The sequence below is a fragment of the Passer montanus genome, unplaced genomic scaffold (assembly GCF_014805655.1).
Source record: "Passer montanus isolate IOZ18808 unplaced genomic scaffold, ASM1480565v1 scaffold43, whole genome shotgun sequence".
In the NCBI taxonomy this organism is placed as follows: domain Eukaryota; kingdom Metazoa; phylum Chordata; class Aves; order Passeriformes; family Passeridae; genus Passer; species Passer montanus.
In genome coordinates, this window is record NW_024369151.1 from 6,082,280 (window position 1) to 6,099,217 (window position 16,938).

General features: G+C 47.5%; 3 protein-coding genes across 4 annotated transcripts in view; 1 reads left to right on the forward strand and 2 right to left on the reverse strand.

The window, feature by feature from the left end:
• The window catches only part of TOR1B (torsin family 1 member B), a 6,485-nt gene extending 1,643 nt beyond the window's left edge, over positions 1-4,842 (forward strand). Inside the window, exons 2-6 of one of the 2 annotated variants that reach the window (XM_039720318.1) lie at positions 1-212; positions 306-571; positions 1,488-1,663; positions 2,530-2,657; positions 2,809-4,842. In XM_039720318.1, the coding sequence (XP_039576252.1) occupies positions 32-212; positions 306-571; positions 1,488-1,663; positions 2,530-2,657; positions 2,809-3,086 (1,029 nt within the window). In that variant the 5' untranslated portion in view covers positions 1-31 and the 3' untranslated portion in view covers positions 3,087-4,842. The remainder of the gene's footprint in view (positions 213-305; positions 572-1,487; positions 1,664-2,529; positions 2,658-2,808) is intronic. The other variant, XM_039720317.1, reaches the window with a different exon arrangement.
• Positions 4,843-6,962: 2,120 nt separating this feature from the next.
• On the reverse strand, positions 6,963-11,756 carry LOC120507516 (torsin-1A-like). Its single transcript, XM_039720316.1, has 5 exons — positions 10,912-11,756; positions 10,468-10,733; positions 8,706-8,881; positions 8,468-8,595; positions 6,963-7,807 (listed from the first exon to the last, which is right to left on the reverse strand). The coding sequence occupies exons 1-5, from the start codon at positions 11,285-11,287 to the stop codon at positions 7,557-7,559; spliced, it is 1,197 nt and encodes a 398-aa protein (XP_039576250.1). The 5' UTR covers positions 11,288-11,756; the 3' UTR covers positions 6,963-7,556.
• A 141-nt stretch (positions 11,757-11,897) lies between these two features.
• CUNH9orf78 (chromosome unknown C9orf78 homolog) lies at positions 11,898-16,922 on the reverse strand. Its single transcript, XM_039720319.1, has 9 exons — positions 16,759-16,922; positions 16,072-16,131; positions 15,751-15,802; positions 15,489-15,559; positions 15,192-15,269; positions 14,146-14,343; positions 13,595-13,731; positions 12,835-12,933; positions 11,898-12,462 (listed from the first exon to the last, which is right to left on the reverse strand). Exons 1-9 carry the CDS (start codon positions 16,839-16,841, stop codon positions 12,371-12,373), a joined length of 870 nt encoding a protein of 289 aa, XP_039576253.1. The 5' UTR covers positions 16,842-16,922; the 3' UTR covers positions 11,898-12,370.
• Between the last annotated feature and the right edge of the window lie 16 nt (positions 16,923-16,938).

Consider the following 16,938-nt stretch of genomic DNA (forward strand, 5'->3'; position numbering starts at 1 on the left):
GGCGCGGGGCGCGCGCGCGCTCGGGGCCGCCATGGCGCGCTCGGTGCCGCTGCTGTGGGTGCTGCTGCCGGGGCTGGCGGCGCTGGAGCCGCTCAGCGTGGGGCTGGCCATCGGCGTGGCCTCGGCGCTCACCGGCTACCTGTCCCACCCCAGGTTCTACTGCAGCTACGTGGAGTGCTGCCCCCGCGCCGGGCAGCGCCTCAACGCCAGCGGTACGGCGGGGGCGGGGGGCTCGGCCGGTGGCCGGGCAGCGCGGCCCGGGGCGTGCGGGGACCGGCGGTGCTGAGCTGTGCCTCTCCCCGCAGCGCTGAAGGCGCAGCTGGACAGCCGGCTCTTCGGGCAGCACCTGGCCAAGGACGTGGTGCTGAAGGCGGTGCTGGGCTTCAGCAACAACCCCAGCCCCAAGAAGCCGCTGATGCTGTCGCTGCACGGCTGGGCCGGCACCGGCAAGAATTTCCTCAGCCAGATCCTGGCGGAGCAGGTGCACCCCGCCGGCCTGCGCAGCAAGTTCGTGCATCTCTTCCTGGCCACGCTGCACTTCCCGCACCACGACCAGGTGAAGCTGTACAAGGTGAGGAGGGGCAGGAGGTGGCCCCCAGTGGGTGCCTGGACCCTGCGCATCTCCCGCAGGTTCCCTCTGGGATGAGCTCTGTTGGTCGGAGCATGATGCTGATAATGCCGAGGGTGTGAGTGCAATCCCTGTATGGGCCGCTCACTTCAAGGTTGGGCTCGATGACCCTTGTGGGTCCCTTCTAAGTGAGAATATTCTGGTTCATATTCCTGACAGCTGGAGGTGTGCAGCTGGGAATTGCAAAGCTTAGGAGAGACAGAAGGGGAAGTTCATGCAGAAAGTAAAAGCGAGAAATCAAACCCGAGATAGTTTCCATTTCCTAGCGCTACCCTCTCACTGATGCCATCTGCTGATTCCCGTGCTCGCTGCAAGGAGAGTTTCTTGTTCCATCTGCATTATCCTGGCTGGCTGGGATGGAAGGAATCTTCTCCACAGCCCCCCGGGGCCCTGTTTTGCATTAATGTCTGAAACAGTGTTGATAATGTTGAGAACACAGAGGTGTTTTGGCTGTTACAGTAGTGCTTGCACAGCTTCAAAGTTTGCTAGTTTTTCCCACTCATATCGAGCTGGCTGGGGTGGGCAAGAGATGGGGAGGGGGCACAGCCTGGACAGCTGACCCCCAAAAGGATATTCCATACCATGCTGTCATGCTCAGTTGTAGAAATGTGGGTTGAAGAAGGAAAAAATGGCAGAGCATTGGTTTCCAAGGTGTTTGTTGCTCTAACTCTGGCTGGATGTTGGTCTGCATGTGTTGGGTGATACCATTTTCTTGGTTTTTTCCTCTTTCATTCACCAGCCAGTGAGTGTGGGATACTGAAATTTGATAGTGTGTCCCCAGAATCTGTCATATACAAGAATGTTGCAGTGCATCCAGTAAAGACCTTGTTTTTCAGTGGCTTTCAACCTCTTGTTCCAGGAGCAGCTGCAGAACTGGATCCGGGGCAATGTCAGTGCCTGTCCCTCCTCTGTCTTCATTTTTGATGAGATGGACAAAATGCATCCAGGTGTCATTGATGCCATCAAGCCCTTCTTAGACTATTATGAGGAGGTTGATGGGGTGTCCTACAGGAAAGCCATTTTCATCTTCCTCAGGTCTGTGGCACCAATTTCTGTCATTTTTGAGGTGCTGAATGAAACTGTGCAAAGCCAAAGTGCTGTAGTGGAGCAGGTCTGATGCTGTGCATGGCCACTGCAGCATCCTGAGCTCATGAAGCTGGCCCAGAGCACAGGACATAAGAGAGTTCACATTTTGGGATGGGTGTACCACTGCTGGACCTTGCTGGCATGGAATTAAATACCTTCAGAGCAGCTGGTCTGGTGCTGTTTGGGATTTGTGGCTCTGAGAGTGCTGATAGCACACCAGTGTTTTGCCCATTTCTGGATGATGTTTGCAAAGCTTCAAGGCTTTTCCCACAGCAGGCTGGGGTGGGCAGGAGGATGGGAGGGGACACAGCTGGGACAGCTGACCTGAAGTGCCCAGGAGGATATTTAATACTGTGGCATGCCATGCTCAGTAATAAAAACAGGGGTGGAGAAAAAAAGTGGGGTTTCATCTTTAAGGTGATGGTTCTTCAGCATTTGCCTGGGAGCTGGTCTGACTGTGGGGGTGGTGAGTGATTTCCTTGGGGTTTTTTCTCCTCTTTTTCTCCTCCTGTTAAACTATCTGTATCTTGACCCACAAGTCTTCAGACTTTTGTTCTTCCTATTTTCTCCTTCCATCCCACTGAGGCTGGAGGGAGTAAGCAAGTGGCTGTGTAAGTGCTTGGCTGCTGGCAACCCACCACACACTGATGGCTACTTAAAGAACTGGAGATTTTCCCCAAATTTTGGCTTACAGGATTCTTTTTGATCATTTGTTTGATATCAGGAAATTAGCAACTTGTGTAAAAGGCTGCAAAAGAAATTCTGGGTCACTTGTGTCTGTGTTTCACCACTGTATGTTTTTCTTTTATGATCAGCAATGCAGGTGGTGATTTAATTAACAAAGCAGCTCTTGACTTCTGGACAAGTGGCAAGCGCAGGGAAGATATTCAGCTGAAAGACCTGGAGCCCTTGCTCTCTGTAGGAGTCTTCAACAACAAGAATAGTAAGTCACTTAACCCCAAAAATGGGAAATTGATTCCTCAGTGGCTGAGACAAACTGCTCTGTGAATCCAGCCTGGCTTGTGGATCCTGTCATATGCAGGATCAAGTTTAGAAAAACTCCTTCTTATTTTTTTCCCTCCCAATTTATGCAGGTGGGCTGTGGCACAGCAGCATCATTGACAGGAACCTCATTGACTACTTTGTCCCTTTCCTGCCCCTGGAGCAAAGGCATGTGAAGATGTGTGTGAGGGCTGAAATGGCAGCCCGTGGCTATGCTGTGGATGAGAAGATTGTTCAGGAAGTGGCTGATGAGATGACCTACTTCCCCAAGGAGCAGAGGATCTACTCTGATAAAGGCTGCAAGACTGTACAGGCCAAGCTGGATATTCATGAAGACCTTGTGATGAGAGATACCAACACCAGGGGTTGATTTCCACTTTGGGTCTCCACAGCACTTCCAGAGCTTTTGGAAATCTGTGTATTTGCACTTACACTTTTTTACTGTTGCAGGGAGTATGGTGAAAATACCAGAGTGAGCTGTATGGGCTTTGTAGCTTGTGTGTTTGGTTGTTTTTGTTTTTTTTAATTTGGGTTTGGTTTTTTTTAACTTAACATAGAATTAGGACTTAGATTTTCTAGTGCCATCCTCTGCCATGGGCAGGGACACTTTCCATTGAATCAGGTCACTCATAGTCCCCTCAAGCCTGTTCATCTCTGAACTGGCTGGTACCCCAGTGTTGCCCCCTTTAGTTTTCTTTTAGTCTATAGAGAATTTCTAGTGTGACACACAGCACTGGATACAGCCTCTCCTGCTTTAGTCTTCCAAGTGCTGGGATTATAAAGTATTTAATTCCTCTTTCCACATAAACTAGATTGGAACAAAGGAAAGCAGAGGAATTTTTCCAGGTAGTTGTACTCCGTTCCATGTACACAGTCCTGTTCACATTCACAGGGAAATGGAGGGATGTGTGCTGTGTTCTGAACTCTGATCATGTCTGCAAGGGTGAACTCCTTGTGCATTGCAGTAAGAAGATGATATGGTAGAAATCTTCCTGTGCCTCAGCTGGGCACATCCTACATCTCCTAGTAATATGGGAAGTCATTATGAGCTCCTAGAAATCTCTTAGTAAATAATAGAGAGAGGGCAGGAGAAGAGGAAGTAAGAGCTTGCCCCATGTTTCTTTTGGGAAAAATAAACTGTTAAAGTATTTTTAAAGGGGCTAAGTAAATTTGTGACTCCAGGTCTTTCTAAACTGAGGGACCCATCTGAGAGATCTGTTACAACATAATAGGCCAGTCTTTTGTACTTAAGCAGAAAAAGCAATAATGAGAATTCAGCTGTTGCAGTTTGTCAGATTAATCTGTGTGGGCTCCTGGACCTGAAGTCTGTGAGGTCTTTAGTAGTCCCTCCCTGCTGCTCCTACTGGTCAAGGTGTGGATAATGCTGCTCTCACCTTGCTTGGAAGACACTTGAATTGAAGAAATTATTTTTAATAGTGTATTTTTATGCTGAAGTGTAAGCAACAGCAACAAGCCTCACTAGTTGGGTATGTTTTATAAAAGAATGCCTGTGTGAAAGGGTGAATGATGAGTTAAGAAGCTGGGAAAGATCAATTTAACCTTCACCCAGTGGGGAGGCTGGGTTTTAAACGCTGTTGCAAGCTTTAACTCTTGGTCTCCCATCGCCTGTGTATCGAATGTTGTAATGCCAGACAGAAGTGCCTTTCACTTCGGTGGTTGTACTGTGGTTTTAAATTGGTACAAGGGAGGGGGCTGTTTTTATGCTGCATCATCTATTCCCTCACTTGTTCTTAAACTTCCTTTAAGAGGTAATGCTAATTATACGTCTCATTACAATGATGTTAATTCAAATTACAACAGAGAGTTTAGCGCTCATGTTAAACTCTAAATTAAAAGTGTTGATTGCCTTTTACAGCCCCACTGGAGTTTGTCAAACATTGGCAAACTGTTCACAGTGATGCAATCTCCAGAGCCAAACACTAGCAAGCCATTAACCTTGGGACATTGGACTGTCACTTTTCAGTGTGATGTTTTCCCTCCTAACTGATTTATTCGTAGTTGTATATGCTGCATCCAGTTTCACTTCAAAAAGAAAATATTTGTGCTATTTCAAAACACTAAATACTACTGTACTGCAGTTGGAATAAATCCTAAGTGACTTCTTCTCTCTTGGTTAATCATTTTCAGATACAGGAAAGTACCAGAAAGCTGCACTGCACGTTTCTGTTATACTTCCTTTGTGAGTGTGGGGCAGCTGTTGGCAGCAGCTCACACCTCCCTGAAGGGTCAGTTGTGACTCATTGTGCTCTGAGGAGGCACCAGGGAAGGGCAGGGAGCTGCCTGGGAAGCACAGGCTCTGCTGCTCACTTGGACTTCACTCCTGGGACAGCTCAGCTGCACACCAGGCTCTGGGGCCAGGCTGCTCTGGCTGGCAGGACAGCAGCACTTCCTATTTCAGGATTTAAACCACAGCCTCTGATTTTATCAGCAGTATGAGATCTCAGAACACTCCCTGCAGAAAGCTGAACGAAAGAAGCAGCTGCTTGTGCTGGACACTGGCAAGAACAGAATTCACTCTTGGGACTGCTCAGCTCCTCTCAGCTGGCCAATGGACTGTTTCTCTGGGCAGCAAACCTTTCTCTCATGACATTTGCCTTTAAGTTGTCTGATCCAGCCTTAAATGGCCTATTAAATAATGGCCAAAATTACCCAGTCAGAGCAAGGAGTGAGGACCTTAGCTCTGAAACCATACAGGGGAGGATAATAACAGGATCAGAAGGCTCAAACCTGGGAGTGATTTCAGGCACAGCTCTGTTTTACCCAGATGGAGCTGCTCCTGGCCAGGTCTGCAAAACAGAAGAGATTAAACAGAGGCAGTCTCCACCCTTTCCACATCATTCCTGCTCTCCAGAGGAAGCTCCCATCTACCCTGGGCCATTCAGGGCTGTGAGAAATACTGACCAGCAATGGCTATCAAATACTTGTATTGATGCTGCACTAAGATAGTTCTGGAAGAGCCACAAGACAGCCTGGTTGTACTGATTCTCTTGGTACCACACCACAGTACAAGTTTATCATTACATCTGCTTTTTCCCATTAGCCAGTTACTTGCTATAATAATAATCATAATCAGGAAGTCAAAGAAACAGATAAATAGCTGAGTTCAAAGCACTCATTTGCTGACAATTAGTAGGATTGATAATTAGCATAGCACACACCTTCAGAGCAAGTGGACAGTTGGAGCCTCACTGGCCCTTTTTTTTCCCCTTGCAGAGAAAACTCCAAGATGCTGCCACTGAAAATGTGGGTGGCTTCAAACAGAGCCTGCAGTGTTCAGGCAGTGGTACCACAGTGGGAGGATGTGAGCAGCAGGGTTTAACTGGTCTCTACAAGACAAGTTCATCCTTACTGAGCACACATGCATCCAGGAAATCTGCCTCTACCAAAACCACATGGCTGTAATTAGTATAAACAGTCCAGAAGTGCAGTTTCCATTCCAAGCTTGATTTGTTTCCCCAGATAGCAGAGTCACATCTCCTCCTATCTCTGCCCTTTGAACTGCAGAAGCAGAACCTGTACTCAAGCACAGCTGGAACAGCCAGGAATGCAGTGTGCTCTTCCTCAACATGGAGGAAATTAGTGCAAAATTAATATCAGATCACTGAATGCAAAGAACACCATAAAGTAGCTAAGAAATACATTTCTGATGAGAAAAGTTTATTTTGAACAGCAACTGGAATGTAAAAAGCCTCTGCAGTGCTCACATTCAGAAACAAGTCTGACACCCTTCACAGCAATTTCAGTGGACACATTTTATGGTTTTTTTCTTTTTAAATGCCTTTAGGTTGCCTCCATCCCTGCCTCAAAGGCACACAGTATGGTGAGAAGATGAAAAAGGGAAAACCTTGCAAGCTGACCCCTGAATTCAACATATAAGTGAAGAAGAGAAACCTCTTTTCAATCTCCATGGTGTAAAATTTAATCTGTACACATTTCCCATGACGTTGCAGCTTTTCCACGAAGCTGACTCACCACTCCCAGAGCACAGTTCTCCCTCCTGACATCACTCCTGGGAGAGCAACATAAAGACTAACCTAAACTAGGAACTAAGTACACCAGTGTGGCATTTAAGGATTTTAACTCACTTCCTTGTGATATTAAGTCTGCTCTTGGAGCACTATTCACAACAAAGAGTTTTATATTCTTGGTTTGACACACGGGAAATGTTTTGAAAAAGACAATGGCACTGTATGCCCAGATTTTTAAATTCCAGAATCCCCCGACAACATAGAGTTTTATACTCTTGGTTTGACACATAGGAGGCTAAATTATACATCAGTTTTGAAAAAGACAATGGCACTGTATGCCCAGATTTTTAAATTCCAGAATCCCCCCTTATCTTTACTGGGCCCAAGCTGTTGAAGGCAAAAAGACACATGTTCTATTTTTAATGCATATTCCCACACAGGACCAATGAAGGCTTTCAGAGACACAGGAACTTTGATTAAAATTCTCAATATTGTCTAGAGATCATCCACATCAGAGCAAAATCAAATTAAAATCAGGTTATAGTCTCAGTCCTTCTATACCTGTCAAGAATCTGCCAGAGGGTTCCGATGATCACCACATGATTCAAGAGTCTTGAGCCCTGCCAGATCCAGGAATTCCCAAAGCAGTTCCTTCTTACCTTCAGAGCACAGGGCTGAAGCACTCTGGAGCTGTGATTCTGACAAAAATGCAGAGGCACTGCTGCTTATTTACACACCAGTTAAAAAATAGTGTTCCTTTCTTTAAAAAGTACTTAAAAATGAAATGTCTCAGGTCCCCCACTTTGTGATTAAGTTAAATTTGCTTCTTTGCAGGTCGTAGCAATAAAGCATTAGAAGTCATAATAATAATCCAGCTTTGCATCCACAGTTTTACATCCTTTATCTGAATAGATTCTCTCCTCTCTGGGGAAGTAGGTCATCTCATCAGCTATCCTGCTCACAATGTCTTCATCCACAGCGTAGCCACGAGACTCAATCTCAACCCTGACACACATCTTCACATGTTTGTATTCCAGAGGCAGGAAAGGAATGAAGTAGTCAATGAGGTTTCTGTCAATCAAGGTGCTGTGCCAAAATCCACCTGCAAAGGGAAAGAGGTTTGTTAGTATTTCTCTAGTTAAACACTACCACGGGTTGAATGGGAGCAAGGGGCAGATCACTGCTAAGAATTCTCCTAGGATTTTAGGCACTATAATGCACAAGTCAATACAAGCCCCCTCTCAGGTTACTTTGTGCATAAAATTTTGGACAGACACATAAATGTGGTCCTTTAGGCTGAATGAATGAATTTTGACTGTGCCTGAGCCTTGCTCTCCAGGTGCTGGTCTCATACCTTTCCCTCTCTCACCTAGGGATTGTCTCTCTTATCAGCTCTCCCAGACCAGATTTCTTATTCCTTTTTTTGGAGCTTGTATCTAAACTTTTTAAGAAGTACAGTGAGTTTGCATCCACTGCTAAATTTACCCCTTTTCACCAGAAGTTCTGTGTGAGGAAAGCTGTGAAGCACTTCCCCCAAAATGTGGAGCAAACAGGCTGGTGGCCAAGGTGCACACTGAGCTCCTGAATCCTCACCCATCCTGGGAGCCAACTGCAGGCCCCAAAACTGCATTTTTGCTCCCCACAAGCCAAAAACTGGAGGCCACATCAAGAAGAAACCATAGCTTATAAAAATTAAGCTAAATGCAGCCCATCCCTTTTGTGTAACTTTCACCACCTCAAAACCAATCCCAGCTTTACTCACTATTTTTGTTGTTGAAGACAGACACAGAGAGTGCATTTTGGATATCTGTGAGCTGGATATCTTCCCTTCTCCTCCCATTTCTCCAGAAATCTAGTGCTACCTCTGTTATCTTTTCAGCTCCTGCATTGCTAAGTTAAGAGAAAACAGAGATTGTAGCTGGGGGTAGTTTTAAAAGTTGAAGTTATGAAATAAAAGCATGGAGTGTACAGAACAGCAACCCTGAGAAGCCACTGTTTACCTGAGGAAGATGAAGATGGCTTGTCTGTAGGACACCCCATCCAGCAGCTCATAGTAGTCCAGGAAGGGCTTGATTGAGTCAATGAGCCCTGCGTGCATTTTATCCATTTCATCAAAAATGAAGAGTGAGCGGGGACAGGCGCTCACGTTTCCCCGAATCCACGACTGCAGCTGGTCCTGAGTGCCACAAAAGTGAAAGAGTTTGTGTTGAAAAGACAGAAAAAAAATAGCACTTTCTGTTTATGGAACCATGTCCTTGTTTCAGTGGTGTCATTTTAACAGCTTTGGCTTCTTGACTAAAACATAGTTACAAGCTGTAAATGAAACCTCAACAAAACCTCGTGCTGGTTCTGAAAAATTTTAAGACACCAAGAGACAGGATGGGACAACCAGGAATACTCCTAGATATTCCTATGAAAAGCAAAAATGAAAGTGCACAGTAGGACAAAAAATGGGTCCCACCAAGGAACAGCCACACAAAGCCAAGCTCTGACAAGTCAGATGATGACTTTTGGCAGCACTTTGGTCTAAACAACCTTAATATAAGCAATATTAAATCTGCTACCTGGCAGCACCAGTGAGAAATTGCACCTGCCATCACTGGCAGAAGGAGAAACAAAATTAAACTGTGTTTTAATCAATCAGAAGTTAAATGAAGACAATTACAAGTCCTTCTTACAACACTGCTGACCAGAAAGGCTAATGCTTTATTGCATTGAAAGAGTCTCTCACTTGAGCATTGCATTTTCACCTTGAGTACTGCATTCAAGATCAATAATGCATTAACTGGGGGAAGAGGGTTGGTGTGCTGGTAGATGAATGAGAAATAACTGTTCTGACTATTTTCAGTGACTCATCACTTTTTAATTTATTCTACTCAGTCCCTGAACTGCAGGTGTACTGGGGATAAGCAGCAAGAGTTCCTCCTGCTGCCTCAGGCAGCAAATTTCCCCAGTGTATTCACCTCACAAATGCAGAAAAACATCATTACATTTCAAAATGGCTCAGTTAAAAGGAGGGGGGAAATAAGTTGTAAAAGAGAAAATGTCTATTTCCTCCATTTGGAAATCAGGTTTGTAGAGCATCCTGTTCCCATTTTTAACACATACAAACTGACTATCAACATGCAGTACCACAAGACAGTGGTACTCATTCAAACTGTGCAGTGAACAAAGTCAGAACAAAAAAAAAACCCCATAAAACACATCTCAGCCACTGCTCCATGCTATCTCCCTGCCTACAGAACTGACAACTCCAAATACATTTACCTGTACCTTTCTGACAGCAGAGTATTCTGTGATTTTGCTTTACAGCTTGGAAATGGATCCATAGAAAACTAAATAACCTGCTCAGTGTGCAGTGGAATAGACAGTGATGCCTCAGGGAGCCAGTGTGAGCTTGCCATGGTGCCTGACAAACCTGGGGCTGTTTCCCAGAGTCATGAACTATTTGGTTTTTTTGCAGTGCCTACCAACACATTACCTAACTAGGAATTGTGTTTATCCTTAAGTCAGTCCCATCTCTAAGCAAAATGAAGAATGACAATTAAACTGTATCACTGTTCCCTAAGAGAGGCTCAAAACACACACAAAAAACTTCACATTCACGGGAAAGGTAATCCTGAGGGATGCTAGAATCTACAGGTCTGTGCAGAAGATCACAAATCTGGCACAGCATACATGTTAGTATATAAAACAACATCTAGGTCTGATGACTGATCGTGCCGTGACATTTATAATTCATTGCACACAGCTCATTCTTACCTTGTAGAGATTGATGCTGTGAGCATGAGGAAAGTGTAAAGTTGCCACGAACTGATGGACATATTTACTCTGCAGACCTCTTTTATAAATGCTTTCGGCGACGATCTTACTGACAAAGTTTTTGCCCGTTCCAGTCCAGCCGTGCAAGGAAAGCGCGAGAGGCTTTTTGGCGTTGGTATTGTTCAAGAAGCCTCTCACGGCTTTTACAACCACCTTGCTCACCAAGTGCTGCCCGAACAGCTTCTTGTCCAAGTTCTCCCGCAGAGCTGCATGGAGAGAGCACACGGTCAGCGGCGGGCAGCGGGCTCACCCCGCCCGCGGCGGCGGCCGCCAGCCCCGGGCAGGGGCCGGGCTGGACCGGCGGCCCCCGGCAAGGCCCCGCGGGCTCCGCCCGGCTCCCGGCGCCCTCCCGCCACCTCCCCTCCGCCCATCCCGGCCCCGCACCGGCGGCGGCGCGCGGGTCGTGCCGCTGCAGGCAGCACTCCCTGAAGTAGCAGTAGAGCCGCGGGTAGGAGATGAAGCCGGTGAGGGCCGAGGCGGCGGCGCCCGCGATGGCGAGTCCCACGCTGATGGGCTCCACGGCGCCGGCCGGCGTGAGGAGTGGCAGCAGCACCAACGCCAGGGCCGCCCGCAGCGTGCCCCGCCGCAGCTTCATCGCCCGCCCGGCCCCGCCGCCCGGCCGCCGCTTCCGCCCCTCAGCGCCGCTTCCGCCGCCGCCATGGCGGGTGCGGGGGGAGGCGGGGCCGGCGCTGAGGGGCCGCCGCCATGTTGGGGCGGGAACGGGCGGGGCCGGCGCTGAGGGCTGAGGGGCCGCCGCCATGTTGGGGCGGGAACGGGCGGGGCCGGCGCTGAGGGCTGAGGGGCCGCCGCCATGTTGGGGCGGGCACCCGCTGCTGAGGGGGGCGGACTGCGGCCTCGCGCAGTGCTGTTATTAAATATTGCATTCTGTGGCCGTGTCGCCCGGTGTTAGAATAGAGGAATCAAAGAATCGGCATGGTTAGAAAGACTTTAAGATCATCATGGCCAACCAGCACTGCCACTGTAACCCCTCAACCACTAAAAGCCACACCACGCAGTGCCGCACCCTGAAGCCTCCATCAATGGTGCTCCACCACCTCCCTGCGTAGCCTATTCCAAAGCCTGACCACCCAAACAGTGAAAAATTTTGTTTCTAATATCGAATCCAAATAAATCTCCCCCGTCTCAGCTTAAGGCAATCTGTTCAAGGGATCTTCCACTGACGTGCACAGGGTACAAACTCAGGGGCAAACTCACCCCTGGCCTGGCATGGAAATTCTTCCCCTTCTGAGACTGTCCCTTCCCACCCTGGAGTTGTCAATTTTGAGCAATGGGACAATCTGGCCATCAGCACCACCAAAACCCACAAACCAGGAAAAACCCATCAGCATGAATTCCAGAAAAAAAAATGCTACAATAACTTAAAAAACCACTTTTACTATTTTCAAGTTACAAATTTTCACTACAAGCACCCACACTGCACTTCTGGGGAAGACATGTGGACAAGAAGACAAGATCCCAAGACCTTTACATTTACAAAGCAAACAGCATTGCTGCTTTTAAAGGATCTCTTTTTTTTTAGTATTAAGATGGTGAAAAGAAAAATCTATAAAAGCCACTTAGTTATCTCACTACAAATTGCCAAATGAAAGCTCATTTTCCATTAAAAAACTTCATTTATAAGACTGTATTTATATACAAAGTTACACGAACCAAAGAGTTCACAATCACCTGCAAACTGATTCACTACAAGATCACGCAGGAAGAGCTTTGTAGGTAACATCTGAAGGTAGTGACTCTTCCCAACATCCATCGCAGGGCATTGACACAAAATCCCTTACTGGTGGAAAATAGGAAAAACTCCAGAGACTTCAGTCCACATTCATCAGTATCGCCTGTTCATCTTCTTGAACTTCTCATAGTGATAATCATCCGTGGCTTTTTCATTGAGGGGACGTTTGCGATTTGGAGGAGACCCTTCAAAAGAAAGAGGAGACACTTTAATATCCTGTTCCTTTCACAGGAGACATTTCCTGAACTCTGCCACCTCCCTCAGACAGTCCCTCACTATCTGAGGTTATTGCCTTACACCTTTGCTATTCCACCAAACCTTTGTCAGGTAGCTTTGGCAACACTTCAGTTGTGACCTTCACCGCTCCACCCCTGAGCTGGAGGATGGAGGTCTGTGTCTACAGACATCATCCAGTGTCAGGTGTGATCTAGAGGTGCACCAGCTCTTGGACTTGGATTGCTCCACTCCCACCACCTCAGGACACTCAGACTGTTCTCTGCACAGGACCCCTGAAGAGTTTCAGTGTCCCCTCACAACCACTCAGGTGTGGAACTTACGCTCAGGCTCTGGCCTCTCCGTGTCCCCCACCCTCAGCGGCCGCGGCTTTGGCTCCTCCTTGTTCCTTCGCACTGGCGCATTCAGCTCCTCATGATAAACTGCAAGAAACAAAACCTCAGGTAAGGAATATTATCTGCAGCACTCTTATCCACATGGATACATCTCTATGGCCTTTGCTGCAAGTCATCTTTACCAGAAAGAACAGACACTCAGAACCACCCTTCTTGGAGTTGGTTTCTGTGGTTAATAAGGCAAGATGGGGCAGAGCAAATTTCAACAGCACTATTTCAAGTGGCCCAAACACTCCTCACTTCCATCAAAACACACCAACCTGATTCCCATCACCCCTGTAAGCATGGAAGGACACAGCCAAAGGCTGTCCTTCCTTTAGAAGTCTGCAGCATCAGAGCATCACACAGAACTTAAATTCCCATCTCCTGTCCAGTAAGGTCTGTGTTTGCTTGGCCACCCTGTCTGCTCTGGCAGCCTGCAAACTGGAGTCTCTCCATCACACACCATCATTTCCAGCACACAAGGCACAGCTTAAAGGAAACATCTTGAAATTTATGAGGCAGCGTCAGCTGGGAGTTCAGAAAGCCCAGCCATGAGAAATACATCCCTCTCCTTGCTGATGGGCAGAAGGAAAAAACAAGGCCAGATAGGGTCTGAGCATCCCAGGAAAAGCAATCCTGACACACTGATACATGGCTACATAATTTCTCTGTCCCAGCTGGGTCAGCAGGGACACTCAAGACTTACATCTATTGTGCTGGACATAATTAACAGCCATGTTGGTGGGAACAAAGGAAGTTTCACTGTCTTTCTTTTTGTTCTGCTGCTCTGCCAGCAGCTTGGCCTTGGCCTCTTCAGTTGAGATGATGTTTTTTATTTTTGCACTAGAAGAAAAAAAAATACTCGTAGTTAGAAAGGACGGCAGGCCCAGAAGTGCTAAGTGCATGGGATTGGAGGACAGTAACAGCACTGCTGTGGCACCTGGTGCAGTTTTGGAGAGAGGAGGCAGTGCTCCAGAAACAGACACTTTGTTTCAAAGGCAAAATGGAAGCTCCTATCTTGGTGCATGGCTTCAGTGCAGGACACAAAGGGGTCCTGCAGAAAGCTGCTGGGGTCAGGTCACAGAGGAGCCTTTTCCCAGCAGTCACAGCATGGAGCTGCACCGAGCCCCAGGGCTGGGCAGCAGCAACCCAGAACAAGGCTCCATCCCACCCCATCCAACCTGGGGATGTGCAACCCAGGCACGGTGCTGCTCATGCTGCCAGGGCTGCCAGCACCCACAGAGCTGTGGAACGTACTCGATCCCCAGGTCCACTTCAGGAATGCCGCTCAGCATCTGGTTGGACAACATCTCCTCAGTCTTCTTGGCAGAGGAGACACGGATGTTCTCTGGCAGCTCGTACAGGGAGTCCTCAGCATTCTTAAGCTTCACCTTCTGCTCCTCGTTCTCCACAATTCCCTTTCTCTTCTTCAGCTCAGTCTCAATGTACTTCATCCTAAACAGCAGCACACAAAGGACAGTGTCACCATCGTATTTTCTGGAAAAATCCCTTTGCCAGGATTTCTGCTCCTGGGAAGCTGAGAAGCCTCAGAGAAAAAGGAAAACAATATTATCTCATTTGTTTCTCCTGTGTTTTGCTGCTTTGGAATGTGGTTTGGAGATTGTTCATCCAGCAGGGGGTTTCATGTGAATTGTTTTTACTTAATGACCAATCACAGCCAAACTGTGTTGAGAATCTCAGGAGAGTCACGAGTTTTTGATTAGTATCTCTCTAGCTTCCTGCCAGTATCCTTTCTGTATTCTTTACTATAGTTTAGTATAGTTTCAGTTAAGCATTCTTTAATATTATATAGATAATAAAATAATAAATTAGCCTTCTAAGAACGTGCAGTCAGATTCATAATTTCCTTCCTTTGTCGTGGTCTCAGAAAATACCTCAGGACAGGGCATTTAATTCTGTTCCTGTACTTCTGTTCCAGCACTGCTGGAGCACAGCTGCATCCCTGTCCTGATAGCTGGGAGAGAGGAAAGAATAATCTCTCCAAAAGCACTCAGCTAATATTAGCGGCAAGAATTAATTGTCCAAGAAACACTCAGATCCTCCAAGGTCTTATCAGCCAGCAGGGAAGGCTCCCAGTGGGATTTAGTGCCAAGCTGGCTGGCTGGCACCTCCTAGCTTTGTCCATGAAAAAGCTTCTCAACTCCAGGAGGCAGGAAGTAAAAGGGCAAGGGAAACTTTCAGTGAGAACTGGGAAGATTTCCTGGGACTACTCAGAATCCACAACATAAAAAAAAAAAAAGGGTGATGATTCCACACCAGAGACACAACACAGCACGACTCACATGTCAGCATCTTCATCCCTCCTGTTGGTTTCTGCTGAGAAGGAAGTTCCCAAGTTCAGATCTTCCTCTTCATTAATCCTAAGAGGAAACCACAATGTTTACAGGTTTTGGTGTGGTTTTTTTTTGTGTCTGTTTGGGTTTTTTGGGAGAGGTGTGTGTGGTGGGTTTTTTTAAAAGTAATTTAACAAGTTAGAGCAAAAGTAACTGGTCAGACTGACACAACCTCTGATTAATTAATTACCAGTTGCCATTAAATACTAGTCCAGGGACAGATTTTCAGAGCTCACATGCATTTACCTGTCCTTGCCTCTTTCTTTCAGCTTCTTCATGTCCACCATCCCCCCAGATTTTATCTTAAATGGGTCATCCTGTAAAACAAGAAATAAAAACCCCTGAAGCTTCCCTTTAGTTTAATGCCAGTTTTCAAAATCTGGATAAAACCACAGGAAGCATTTAGGAATTGAGCTGTGACACCAGCCTGCCCCAGGCTGCACTCACAGTCAGTGCTCTCACACCACCACACCTGAGCCCCGAGGTGGTGGAACTGTCCAGCACTTACCACAAGGGTGGCTTCTTCCTGCAGCTTCTCTCCCACCAGCAGAGCTACAGCACTGGCCAGGCAGATCAAGAAAGAAGATAAAATTCAGCAGAAGGAAACACAGTACCAACAACACTGCACTGCTTTATCTCTCTCTAAGTTTCCCTGTCTTTTCCATCCTTAGGCCTTAACACAGAAACTCCTCTGCCAGGAACATAATTTTGGCAGTGTCTGACATAATGGTTTGTACTGGAATGAGGCAGATGACAGGAGAGAAAGTGAGTGTCACATCCCAGCCCTGCACAAAACTCGATTTCCCCTCCCCAGTGCCACATCCCTTACCTCACCCCATTGGGCCGCTTTCTGAGGCTCTGAACTTCTTTGGCCTCCTCAAGTTTTAACCTAAAGAAGAAAATACATTTGACTTGGTACTTGATGCTTTGGTTTTAATTAGTCCCTTTGATTTTCTGCATTTAGAATTTTCTATTCAATGTTGCCTTAAACCTCTGCATATCAGCATCCACTTTTTGGGTTCAAGTTTAATACATATTTTCTATTTATTTAAGCAATCCCACGCATTTGAGCAACCAGAAAAAAACTAAAAGCAAGACACCTGCTGGATTTGTTCCTCACTGATACCTTCCCTGAGCTGAGGAAGGCAGCACCAAACACTGAAAGGCGTGAAGAAGAAACCAGTTTGGGAAGGACGAGCCAAAATACATCCAGACATGAGAGAAGAAAGTTGGTGAATTGAAATGAAGAGTTTCTCCCTAAACTGAGAGGAATCCGTAACTTCTGGGGTCACGTAAGGCTGTGACGCACGCTGTGACGTCACTCCACAACACAGCGGTTCAGCATGGCAATGTGACGTGACAGCACAGCCGTACGTGACGATGTGACACGACACGATGTGGTGACCCCGGGACACCGCGGGGCCACAGCCCGCACGGGCCCCGGCCCGGCCCGCCCCTCGGCCGCCGTCGGGGTTCCCGCTGCGCCCGGCCCCGTTCCCGCCGGCGCCCGACCCACCTGACCTCCTCGGCGAGCTGCTCGTCCTCCTCCTCCTCGTCCTCGTCCTCCCTGCGCCGCCGGAAGGATTTCTGCCCCGGCATCGCTCCGGCCGCCGCGCCTCGGCCGCCTCACCGCGGCTTCCCTCCCGCTGCCGCGGCGCGCGGCGATGACGCCGCAACCCCGCGACGAGGCCGGGGG

Bases quoted from the DNA above. Each gene is read 5' to 3' on its own strand.
- LOC120507516 (XM_039720316.1), bottom strand. From the start codon at position 11,287: ATGGCGGCGGCCCCTCAGCCCTCAGCGCCGGCCCCGCCCGTTCCCGCC. The intron at 10,734-10,911 runs GTGCGGGGCCGG...CTCTCCATGCAG, and splicing joins CGACCCGCGCGCCGCCGCCG to CTCTGCGGGAGAACTTGGAC. The intron at 8,596-8,705 runs GTAAACAGTGGC...CTCTTAACTTAG, and splicing joins GCCATCTTCATCTTCCTCAG to CAATGCAGGAGCTGAAAAGA.
- CUNH9orf78 (XM_039720319.1), bottom strand. From the start codon at position 16,841: ATGCCGGGGCAGAAATCCTTCCGGCGGCGCAGGGAGGACGAGGACGAG. The intron at 14,344-15,191 runs GTGAGTCGTGCT...GCTGCTGTTTAG, and splicing joins AGGGATGAAGATGCTGACAT to GATGAAGTACATTGAGACTG. The intron at 12,934-13,594 runs GTAAGTCTTGAG...TGTTTCTTGCAG, and splicing joins TTATGTCCAGCACAATAGAT to TTTATCATGAGGAGCTGAAT.